Source organism: Zootoca vivipara, chromosome 13 (genome assembly GCF_965207765.1).
Source record: "Zootoca vivipara chromosome 13, rZooViv2.hap1.1, whole genome shotgun sequence".
NCBI classification, from domain to species: Eukaryota; Metazoa; Chordata; class Lepidosauria; order Squamata; family Lacertidae; genus Zootoca; species Zootoca vivipara.
Genome location: NC_142596.1, coordinates 46,907,504 through 46,920,269, shown reverse-complemented (window position 1 = coordinate 46,920,269; position 12,766 = coordinate 46,907,504). Strand labels below are relative to the sequence as shown.

Genomic DNA, 12,766 nt, shown 5'->3' with positions numbered 1-12,766 from the left:
AGAAGGAGGAAAAGGAGAAGACAAAACTTTTATGCAATTGCAAATATCAGCAAAGAACTAATTGTGCAAATAACTACTGAGGGAAATGATTCTCCTGTTTTTATTATTGCCACTAATAGACCATTAACTTAAACAAAACGAAGACTGTTTTCAATTCTAATAGAACAACAGTAGGTCTGTTGAAATCGCCCACCTGCCAATCATCTGACATCAGGGATAGGGAGTAAATGGCCAGAGGCATAGCAAGGTCAGGTGGTACCCGGTGCAATTTATTTTTTGTCAGCCCCCCACATTGCAATTTTGGGGAACATTGCCCAGAGTTGTTGAGCTTTCTTTAGGCAGGGTACCCCAAAGTTGTTGAGCTTTATGTGATCGGAGGCTGGATTTTCACATCCCCGGCATAGCTGCCAAGTTTTCCCTTTTCTCGCGAGGAAGCCTATTCAGCATAAGGAAAAATCCCTTAAAAAAAGGGATAACTTGGCAGCTATGATCCCCGGCAGGCGGTTTTCCGCGATTGATGCAATTGTCATCGTGAAAATCCGCCCACTGATCGTGCAAATACTCCCGGCGTGCAGCGCTGTCAGCTGGGGGTGCGAGCACTCCCTGCCTATCGCAAAAATCAGACTGCCGATCACATTAAACTGCCTGCCAGGGGGTGCCAGGCTGATCGCCGGGTGTATTTGTGTGACCAGAGTGCACATTTTAATGATGACAGTTGCGGGAATCTGCCTGCCGGGGGTGCGAGTGCCATCACGCCAATCCGCCCGGGGGGATTTTGTCACCCCCCCCCCAGGCATGACACCTGCACCCCCTTGTGACGCCCCTGCATATGGCAGGGGAGATGCTACGCAAGTGGGGTTGAACTCCCTCCTCCCTGGATAATATGTGCCGCTACATCTCTACCTGTTGCACACCTGATGCCACAGATGACATCAGGTATGAGGCCAGGTGGCTGTAGCTTTGGGGAAATAGCCTCGTGGGCCAAATGGGGAGGTGTGGCAGGTGAAATCTGGCTAGTGGGATGGAGGTTCCTCAGCTATAACCTAGATCAGGCATCCCCAAACTTCGGCCCTCCAGCTGTTTTGGACTGCAATTCCCATCATCCCTGACCACTGGTCCTGTTAGCTAGGGATCATGGGAGATGTAGGCCAAAACATCTGGAGGGCCGCAGTTTGGGGATGCCTGGACTTCTTTCTGATTTAGGAAGGCTCCTATTCTTTTGTGGGGGGTGGGAACTGAAAATCCAAGGCTTGTTAGAAGGCAATCCCATTAACACCCCCAACACAGTATTTTTTTTTTACATGCCCATCCTCCTAAATCCCACAGCATCCATAAACGGAATAGAAGCGGATCAATAATGGCCGGCCTGCAGCCAAAAACTAACTGGAGTCTAATGGGATTCTAATGGGATAGTCTTAATGGAATGGCTGGGTTAAACAGAAGAGGCTTCCTTGAGATGTATGGTTGTCTTACGAAATGTGTTTGCATAAAGTAGAACTCTGCAGAGCCAGGCCTGAAGGCAATTGCATTAACTACCAGAGGAGGCCCACAGCTATGAGGGCGCTTGCTCACCCCAATTGCTGCCAGGGTGTTTCTGCTCTGTGCTGAAAAGCTCCGACCAGGTCTTCCCCGGGGGTCCCTGTCAAGTGCATGATTGCCAGGATTCAGGAGGAATGGGAGTTAGCGGCTAAGATCCAGCCTGCAAGCTCCAGGGCTTCATTAGCTTGCAGGAGAAGAAATGGATGTTGAGCTCAAGGCCCTGACACGCTTCCCAGAGGGTGGTTATGTAGGGTTGCATTATGAGCAAAGAGATGGCGGGTTTCTGCCAACAGCCTTGACACAAAGTCTGAATTTTATTTGGTCTCAATGGGGGGGGGGGAAGAGTTGTTGGAAGGAACAGGACCACCCACTTGTTCCATACCAGTCGGTGGTGGTACGAAATCATACAGAAATGGGGTCTGCAGGAAATGTTATGGGCTTAAGGTTGTTACTTGTCCAAAACACATCTTGGAAGTGTCCAAAATCCTCCAGCACACACAGAGAGATTAGTCTATCATTAGGTAAGAAGGGGCGGCTGCCTCGGGTGGTGTTAAGAGGTGGCAGGGAGGTTTTGGCACACAGCTTTGCCCTGCACCTATGAGCTCACTATTACAGTGGTACCTCGCAAGACGAATGTCCTGCAAGACGAATTTTTCGCAAGTCGAATGTGTCTTGCGATCTGATGGTGACTCGCAAGACGAATTCGTTTTGCGAAAAGTTCATCTTGCGAATCGCGATTTCCCGTAGGAATGCATTGAAATTTAATTAATGTGTTCCTATGGGCAAAAAAAGAAATTTCAATGCATTCCTATGGGAAACCGTGATTTGCAAGACGAATTTTTTGCAAAACGAATTGACTCGCAGAACGAATTAAATTCATCTTGCGAGGCACCACTGTACTTTAATTAATATTTTTATTTATTAGTTGCATTTTTTGCACTCAAGTGCCGCAAAGCCACTCATGCAGCAAAAAAACAACAACAACAAAATAACAAAGACATTCACATAAAAAGCAGCAATTAATGGAGGCCAATAAACTCATCCGACAATATATTCAAAAGGGACAAGAGTTACCCAGTTGGATGAGCAAATAAAGGCCACTGACATATGTAGCTAACTACTAGTACCCATCCAACCTCGATTAAAAACCACATGTCTGGGTAAGTAAAAATGTTTTTGCCTGGCACCCTCTTCCCAGGGAACTCTGGGAACCATAGCTCTGCGAGGTCTCCTAACAACTCTCAGCACCCTTAGCCAGCTGCAACTCCCATAATTCTTTGTGGGAAACCTCAGAGCTGCCTTTGTAGAACTCAGCTGGCAGGAGGATAGAGGCAAGCTTAGAATTAATTGGCTCTGCCTGTCATTGGCTCTAGCGCCACCTACTGTCAGTCTTCCTGCTTTCTGCCCTACCAGTTCCAATGGGCACTGCGGGAGAGAGAGAGAGAGAGATATGATATTTTCTTACCTCCAAAATGGTGCACCTCTCAGACTTGCATTTGTCATCTTGACAAGGCTGAAACATCCCGAGGGTGACACAGTTCAGGAGGATGACCAACATGCTGACGTGCTCGAACCAGGTGGGCGCAAGGAGTTAAGGAAGGCAACTTGGGCTGAGTTATATCAACAGGAAAGTGGTGGCAGGAAACAAAGAGGAGGGATGTGGGCGGCATTTGCATATCAAACAGCCCCTCTCCCAGCCTTAAGAAGAAGAACAACAACAAAAGAACCACAATCAACCATGCGGGGGATGGAGGAGAGATGATGCAGGAGGATTTGATGTTCCCAGGAGACAGGGGGCTCCTGCAGAGATGAATAACCACCCCCAGACTTGACGGGGCACTTTTTCTTTTCTTTATTAAATTGTTTCAACACATCACAACAACATGCAGATAAATAATGAAACATCCCACCCTAACCTAGAAGCTGGCGTTCAGGCAATAGATGCAAAATAACGACCAAATAACGTAAGTTCTTATCCCGGTCTGCTATTCATATAGAAGGCGATAAATGGTTTAAGTTAACCAAAAAGTTGTAATATAACGTGAGGGGAGTCCTCCATTTTCATCTTTAGCCCTGTGCATAATAAAACCATGCCAGTATTATATTATATAATTTCTCCACAGGCACCAGGCAAAGTGAGGCGATGTTTGCCGAAGGAGTTTTCCCTCCGTATGTTTGGTTGAATGTTTCCCTGCTATGTACTAGGCCGGAACTTTTTTTTTTTTTTTTAAGGACAAAATTTTTCTGTTCCATTCATTTCGAATTATAAGCTGCTTTTACTCAGTTTCCTCAGTAAAGTGTTACTAGGATTTCTTTTCTCTCTGGACTCTGTCTATGTTACCTAAGTGACTTTTTTTACGGAGGCTGTTGTTTTGCTCTTTTTGAGTGGGTTGGGTAGGAAGCGAGTTGGTTGAAGGTGGCACAGCTGGTTCATCAGCCTTCGCGTACCTTCCTTAATTTGATGATTGTGGGATGGAGTGGGAGGCTGGTAGGAGGTTTAACGATTTTGTGAATGAGCCACTTCTCCATTCTTCTGCTAATCCAAAATGGGGAACAGCGGAAAAAAACCAGCCTGCTTGCTAAGTGCTAGCAACAGCAGGATAGAAAATTAGGAAAAACGACTTAAAGAGGAATCCCCACAGGGCACATTGCATTAAATAATGCAAGAGTGCCAGTTAAGGAACATTTTTCTTCTTCAAAGAATTCAGATGAATTAAATGCCATTTTCAATGACAGGGGATGAGAAAAGGGGAAAAGGCAGCAGGATGGGTTCGTTCTGATAAAACTGATGACGTTTCAAGATCAGCTTCCGGCGAAATGTTTACAAGGAAACACATTTTTGCAGAAACACACCGCTTGCCACTTGAGAAATGCTTTATAAAAGCCAGAGTTTTGCAGGGAAGACAGACCGCAGAGGCAAGAGCAGGGCTAGCAAACCGCTTTTCAGATCTAGGGCCAAATTTCCTTCTAGACAACATCCTGAGGGCCATAAGCCAGTGGTGTTGGGGGGCAGAGTGGAAAGTGGGTGCCTATAAGCCACTTTGGGATTCATTTGAATGAAAAGTGGCATGGAAATATAACGAATCTAATCTAATCAAAAGCCATCACCTGCGACAAATAATGCTCATCATCAGCAAGGAATGAGAAAAGGAAGCTCTCTGGAAAGCTTGGGAAAAGCTGTGGCTCGCTTTCCCACTCTACCTTCTACATGGCTGCAAGGAAAGTACTTCTTTGTGGACTAGTAACTTGCTTCCGCTCACTTGCAACAAAAATAAATTTGAATGGAAAACACCTTGGCACAAGGCCCTGGCACGGGGCTCCTGTTTGAAAAAGGATCAATCTATCTCACTTAAGAACACAAAGAGAGCCTTCTGGATCAGGCCAATGGCCCACCTGGTCCAGCAGCCTGTTCTCACAGTAGCAAGCTAGATCCCTGTGGAAAACCAGCAAACAGGGCCTGAGCACAAGAGCAGGTACTCTGAAGCGAGCATACAGTAAGGTTGGTAGTACAATAACTTTATAAACAAGAATTTTTGATTTCCCTGTGAATGTCCTTACTGTATGCTTGCGAAACGTGAACCACTTATAAACACCATCTCCAACTCCTCAAAAGATTCTGTCAACTGTGTCTCCAAAAAAATTGTACACTTCACTTGGGAAGACAGCCAAACAAATGCCTGTGCACTGGAAGAAGCAAAGATCACCATTGTCGAAGCATTAACTTCATTGGACTGGTCATGTTGTGTGGATGCCTGATTATCGTCTTCCAAAGCAACAACAACAACAACAACAACTTATTTCTACACCACCCATCTGGCTGCGTTTCCCCAGCCACTCTGGGCAGCTTCCAATAGAAGGTTAAAAATACATTAAAACATCAGTCGTTAAAAACTTCCCTAAACAGGGCTGCCATCAGATGTCTTCTAAATGTCATATAGTTGTTTATTTATTTGACATCTGGTGGGAGGGCGTTCCACAGGGTGGGTGCCACTACCGAGAAGGCCTTCTGCCTCGTTCCCTGTAACTTTGCTTCTCGCAGGGAGGGAACTGCCAGAAGGCCCTTGGTGCCTCAGTGTCCGGGTTGAATGATGGGGGTGGAGATGCTCCTTCAGGTATACTCTATTCCGAACTTTAAAATGGAAAGCGTAATGCTGGTGGTCAACAAAAGAGGTTAAAAGACTGTCTCAAGGCGAATCTAAAAAAATAAAAAAGTAGTATAAACACCAACAACTGGGAAACAGTGGTCTGCAAGCGCTCCAGTTGGAAAACAGCCTTTACCAAAGGTGTAATGGGCTTTGAAGATACTCGAACTCAGGACGCAAGGGAGAAACACACTAAGAGGAAGGCACATTTGGCAAACCCTCACCATGATCAACTCCTGCCCGGAAACCTATGTCCCCACTGTGGAAGGACATGTGGATCCAGAATTGGCCTCCACAGTCACTTATGGACTCACCGTTAAAACTGAGTTTATGGAAGAGAATCTTACTCGGCTACGAGTGATTGCCAAAGAAGAACTCTGAAGCATTATTGCCTTTGACCGTGGAAGCAGAGCATAGCCATGATGGCTACTAGCCATTGTAGCCTTTCCTCTGTTATGTACTGAGCTGAATCCTAGAACAATAGGATTCAGAATCAGCGGGAGCTACCCAATCCAACTCCAGGTGGAAGTGAATCCGCAACCTGATTGGCCTGCTGGAGCAGCCAATCAGGCGGCTGGCAGAAGTGAATCTGCTACCTGATTGGCCTGTAGGAGCAGCCAATCAGGCTGCAGGCAGAAGTCAATCCACAATATAATTGGCCCACAGGTGTAGCCCTGAAGTAGCCAATCACGCAAGGCCCATTGTGTAAATAATGTATATAAGCAGATGGTTTTGGGGAAAGAGCCATTCGTCTTCTCTTCTTCTCCTTGATGAATATGAGCTGAATAAAGAGCATGAAATTCACTCTCGACTCCGAGTATATTTCATCCTCCATGAAAATAATACCCAATAATTACATCCAGCTGTTTTTGTTAACAAATGGGAAGGGGGAGCTGACCTCTACGAACCTCAGTGCAACTTGCGCAATACAGTTGCTGTCGAGCTGGAGGTTGTGTACCAGGAAAGCCTGGATGAGAGGAGGGTTTTGCATTTCCATAAACAACTCCTTTTCATGCCACGAAACTCTCCGCATTGGTGATTTATTTGTTTGTCTGAAGAATGGTGCAGGCTGATTCACAGTTCCTGTTATTTTTGATGTCCAGCCAAGGGGCCACTCTGGAATAATGAATTGGGGAGGGCAGGGGGTGAGTGGCTGACCCAGAAGTAATAGCTTTATTTCTTGATAGATTTTGGCAAGGCTCACAGGCGATCTCCCCCCCCCCCCCACTGCCAGGCTTGAACGGGGAGGAGAGGAAGTTATTCTGAAGATGCCGGGTGTGCTTTTCTGCTGAGATTGGAAGTAGAGACAGGGAATGGAAACGAAGACCTATTAGGGCTGGTTACTATAGGGCAGTGTTATTTGATCTCAGATCACTAGATGTTATTGGGATTACAACTCCCATCTTCCCAGATCATTGGCTCAGCTGACTGGAGGTGATGGCGGTTGTGATCCTGCAATGTTGGGGGACCTAAGGCTGGGGCGGAGCAAGGGAGTTGCGCTGGATGTGGTCCACCCCAGATGTCACCACTGATGGGCAGGGCCGTCTTAAGTATATTTGCCGCCCCTTGGCGCCATGGTGCGACGGATCCCTCTGATGCCCCCGCCCCGCCCCATTTCCCAGCGCGGCGGGCGGAGCTGCACGGCGCCCCCCTGGCGGCACGGTGCCCTGGCGCCTTGTGCCACCCAGCCCTGCCGTAAGGCCGGCCCTGCTGATGGGGGTGACAAAATGGTGTCTCTCCTGGGCAATGGCTTGGGCGCACCCAATCTCCACTCTGCCCAAACTGTCTGCCCGCTACCTCCCCCCCAGCTGTAGGGTGGCTGAGTGGGAGGAGGCAGGCAGACTCCGGAGGCCCCGCCGTGTGCCCCGCCCCTACGGGCGTCTCACCCCACCACCGCCCTGCCCCTATGGGCGGATCGCCCTGCCCCTGGGTGCGCCGCCCCAGGCGCCCCGAACGGCTTCCTCCGCCGCTGACCCAAGGTTGAAGAACACTGCTGTGCTGTAGGGCAGCATTGGTCAACTTTGCGTCTGTGGATTGAGTTGTACCCACCGAAAGAACGTAAGAACATCTCAAGGCAGTCCTGTTTAGGGAAGCTTTTAATGTTTGATTTCTGTATTTTAATGTTTTGTTGGAAGCCGCCCAGAGTGGTTGGGGGAACCCGGCCAGATGGGCGGGGTATAAATAAATAAATAAATAAATAAATAATAATAATAATTATTAAGAGACTGCTGGATCAAGCCAATGTCCCATCTAGTCCAGCATCTTGTTCTCAATGATCAAGGGTCTGGAAACCAAACCTGATGAGGGACGGTTGAAGGAGCTGGGTATGTTTAGCCTGGAAAAGAGGAGACTGAGAGGAGATACGAGAGCCATCTTCAAATATCTCAAGGGCTGTCACATGGAAGAGGGAGCAAACTTGTTTTCTCCTGCTCTGGATGGTAGGACCCAAACCAATGGATTCAAGTTACAAGAAAGGAGATTTCACCTAAACACCAGGAAGAACTTTCTGACAGCAAGAGCAGTTCAACAGTGGAACAGACTCCCTCAGGAAGTTACGGACTCTCCTTCCTCGGAGGTTTTTAAGCAGAGGTTGGATGGCCGTCTGCCATGGATGATCCAGCTGAGATTCCTGCACTGCAGGGGGTTGGACTAGATGACCCTTGGAATACCTTTCAAGCTCTGAAACCCTATGATCCTACGCCTGAGGGAAACCAGCAAACAGGATCTGAGCACAACAGCACTCAATCTCCTTCTCCTCCCTCCCTGTCTAATTCCACTAGTAAAACCACGTAAGCCCGGCCATCACCCCATCTCATTTTTATCATCACAACAACCCTGTGAGGTAGGTTTGGCTGAGAGTGAGTGAGTGAATGGCCTCAGTGAGCTTCACATCCAAGTGGCGCTTTGAACCTTGGTCTCGCAGGTCCTCGTCCAGCACTCTAACCACTACACCACACTGCTGCATGGAGAGAGAGAGAGATCCTTCCCTTTGTCTTCGTTCAGCCTCGGCTGCAGATTCCTTTCCTAAAAGCACCTAAGGCAACTGTCTTCCTCTCTTGCCTCCCCTCGTTATTATTACTATTATTTTCAAACGGTCTTGGGGAGCCTTGACACAAGGATAGAATATGAAATGGAACATTTCAGCAGCTGCAATCAATCAATGGGCACCTCAGGTTTCGCAAATATAAGCGGAAGCAAGCATGGGCTACAGAAGATTAAGTCTCTACAGCATCATCTAAAGGAGCATAATCCCTTGCTCTTTTATGAACCTACAGGTATATGAGCTTGTAATAAAGGCTGCCGTCTACTCACCTGGGGCACACCTGGCCCAATACCTGCATTTGGCTCTCCAGGAGGAGGGGGGCAGCCTTAGGCGGCAGTAGCCAGCATGAAACAGGCTTCCCAACCACCCACCCTCCAACTCGAATAGAGTTTTCTTTTCCTTTTGGACTCGCAGAGTATGTTTAATGGAGCATGAAAGAGGGGAAGTGAACGCTTAACATTCAGATTGCAGCCCATTTTAAAGTCTAAATTACCGTCCCCAAGAGCGTGACTGATGCTGCTGCTTACCCAAGGCTTTTTTTTTTAAACAGGCTGGCACAGGATAAGGGTGCTGGATCTACATAACCAGGGCATGATGGCAGATCCCCCCCCCCAAGTGTCCCTATTTTCCAGAAGCCGTCCCGGTTTCTGATTTGATCCCTGAATGTCCCGCGTTCCCTTAGGGCGTCCTTATTTTCATCAGAGAAATGTTGGAGGGTATGGAGTAATCCGAAATGGCGAAAATGACCAGGAAAATCAGAAACTAGGAAGATAGAAACTTTAAGAAGGAATGGATTTTTAAAAAACAATTTAGTTAAGTGAACGCTGTAAACGACCAGAAACTAATGTAAAATCGGACTGTTTTAAGAAGAATAGAGAAATTACGTGATGCAGCAGGAAAAGTTTGATAATGGAAACCAGGGAAGGGTGGTGGGAAGTCTAAGGAATCAGGGAATCCTAAATGGGGTTAGGATTAATGTTTGAATTCAAAAGTGGAATGTAAAATGGAATAAAAGAGATTTTACAAAAAATAATATGTTTTACATGTGTTGGAAGCTGCCCAGAGTGGCTGGGACAACTTAGTCAGCTGGGCAGGGTATAAATAATAAAATTATTATTAATAATATTATTATTATGGAATAGGATGTCTCCATTTGCATCGGAGAAATATTGGAGGGTATGTGATGGCTAGGCCTGTGTCCCTCCCTTGGGAATGGTCATTTTCCCCATCTTAAATCCAGTTCTCCATAATTCCTTTTATATGCCTGTTGTCTTTGTCCATGGAGTTTTGAGAGTCTCCATGTGTTGAGAGTCCCATGGACTGCAAGAAGATCAAACCTATCCATTCTTAAGGAAATAAGCCCTGAGTGCTCACTGGAAGGACAGATCCTGAAGCTGAGGCTCCAATGCTTTGGCCACCTCATGAGAAGAGAAGACTCCCTGGAAAAGACCCTGATGTTGGGAAAGATTGAGGGTACAAGGAGAAGGGGACGACAGAGGACGAGATGGTTGGGCAGTGTTCTCGAAGCTACGAACATGAGTTTGACCAAACGGCGGGAGGCAGTGGAAGACAGGAGTGCCTGGCGTGCTGTGGTCCATGGGGTCACGAAGAGTCGGACATGACTAAATGACTCAACAACAATAATTCCTTTATGTCTGTGCACAGCCCCCCCCCAATTTACCCCCTGGCTACAATCTCCCCCACCCCAATCAGGTTGATCCACCCTCATGCAACTTGGGGACCAGCTGCCCCATCTCAGATCCAGAGGCGGGACTAATGTTTAATTAGGGTAAACAAACAAACAAACAAACCCAGATACAACATACAGCCAAGAGGGCGGTGGGGGAAACTTGTTTTCTGCCGTTTCGGAAGGCACAACATGAACCAAAGGCTTCAAGGTACAATAAGAGAGATTCCGACTCAATATCAAGAAGAACTTTCTGACAGTAAGAGCTGTTTGATAGTGGAATGGTCTCCCCCAGGAGGTGGTGGACCCCCCTTCTTTTAAGGATTTTTAGCAGAGCTTGGATGGCCATCTGCCTGGGATTCTCCAGCTGTGATTCCTCCATTGTAGGGGGTTGGACTACACAGCCCTTGGGGACCCCTTCCAACACTATGATTTTATAAGCATCGTGGTCAGAATTGCCTAAGAGTCCTAATCTAATGAAAGTCAGTGATTGATCAAAATTACAAGAAAGGGAAAGAGCCTGATTCTTCAAGCTTCCAAGCAATTCCTAGAGATGCTGCGTTCCAAGTAATTAGAAGCTGACTTTCGGGCTGGGCAGGATCGGGGCCCTGATGGTGGCAGTGACGATGCCATTTAAAGAGGGGCCTGCTTCTTCTCTCTCTCCCCCCCCCAATTCCCCAATCCTCTCCAATGAACTGGCTTGCTGCAGTTCCGAAAGCGTGACATGACTCAGCATTCCTGGACTCATTTGTCTTAATGATGGGATCGGTTTCCAGAGAATGCAATAATGCTTGCAATTACATTGATTGTCACAATTTGTCACTGGAGACAAACTAGGTCAACGCCGGCGATCCGGAATGCGCTTCAATACCCAGAGCGGCCGGCCTTCTCTCTTCCCTGCATGGCAAAGGCAGCCCTCCCCTTTGCCATGCGCATCCTTATGTAATGGATTAAGTCCCCTGCCCTGCCAAAGAATTTGGAATGGCAGTTTGATGAAAGCTCAGAAGAAGGTTGGCAGGCTCTGGATGAGTGCAGTCCGCAATCTGGACATGTGTTTCTGCTTAGGAACAGTTTCTCATTCTTCCGATCTTAAATTAAGCCCTCCACATTTCTGTGGAAATCTGTGGTTTTTGTTTCTTTGTTAAAAAAAAAACCTCATGCAAATTCACTAGCATTTTAGGATTTCTCCTAATAAACACATTTTTTAAATAAAAAAAAATCCAGTTTTGAACGGGCTACCCATTCTTGCTAGCAATTCCCCCCAATACAATGTATTTGTGTATATTATTTTCACAAATATATATATGCCTTATGGCACTGAGCGAGTGTATTCGTGGTCTGATCCTGATGAATTCGCAGCAGGTGGTGGCTTGATATTTTCATTATGAATGAGCAGAATAGAAATATTTCTAGAAATAGATGAATAAGGAACTATTATGGCAGGTGTCCAGGAACAGAATTGATTCCACGAATGTGGCTAGCTCTCTGGTCAAAACCCATCTAAACCAAGGGGTTGTTACAGGAGTTTGGGGAAATTATTGGCACAAGTTAATTACGCTTTGTGCAGAGGAAGTTTGTGTTCTGTGTGTCTTGAATGTGCTGCCAATTTATGCTGTTGTTTGTTTGTTTATTGTTGCTTATTTATTATAACTGATCGCCGGAGAATTGATGCTTTTGAATTATGCTGCTGGAGGAGACTCTTGAGAGTCCCATGGACTGCAAGAAGATCAAACCTATCCATTCTTAAGGAAATCAGCCCTGAGTGTTCATTGGAAGGACAGATCCTGAAGCTGAGGCTCCAATACTTTGGCCACCTCATGAGAAGAGAAGAATCCTTGGAAAAGACCCTGATGTTGGGAAAGATGGAGGGCACTAGGAGAAGGGGATGACAGAGGACGAGATGGTTGGACAGTGTTCTCGAAGCTATGAACATGAGTTTGACCAAACTGCGGGAGGCAGTGCAAGACAGGAGTGCCTGGCGTGCTCTGGTCCATGGGGTCACGAAGAGTCGGACACGACTAAACGACTAAACAACAACAATTTATTATAACAAACTCTCAAAACGGTTTACAAAAAGATAAGACAATAGAATCGAGAGAAAACCACAACCGTACTTTAAAACCCCCACTTTAAAACCGTAAACTTTAAAACCGTAAACTTTAAAGCCCCCGCGCCTGTCAGAATTGTGTTGCAGCATTCTGCACAAACTGCAGCTTCCGGATTAAACACAAGGGAAGCCCCACGTAGAGTGCATTGCAGTAATGCAGTTGTCGGGGGATCCTACATTCCAGTACTATGTGATGATGATGATGATAATAATAATAATAATAATAATAATAATAATAATAATAATAA

The 12,766-nt window shown here is 46.6% G+C and overlaps 1 protein-coding gene across 2 annotated transcripts in view; it reads right to left on the bottom strand.

Moving 5' to 3' along the window:
* CACNA1H (calcium voltage-gated channel subunit alpha1 H) overlaps positions 1-12,766 on the bottom strand; it is a 393,193-nt gene that overhangs the window by 171,979 nt on the left and 208,448 nt on the right. For both annotated transcript variants that reach the window (XM_060282381.2, XM_035130681.3), the window contains exon 3: positions 3,005-3,117. In XM_060282381.2, the coding sequence (XP_060138364.2) occupies positions 3,005-3,117 (113 nt within the window). The remainder of the gene's footprint in view (positions 1-3,004; positions 3,118-12,766) is intronic.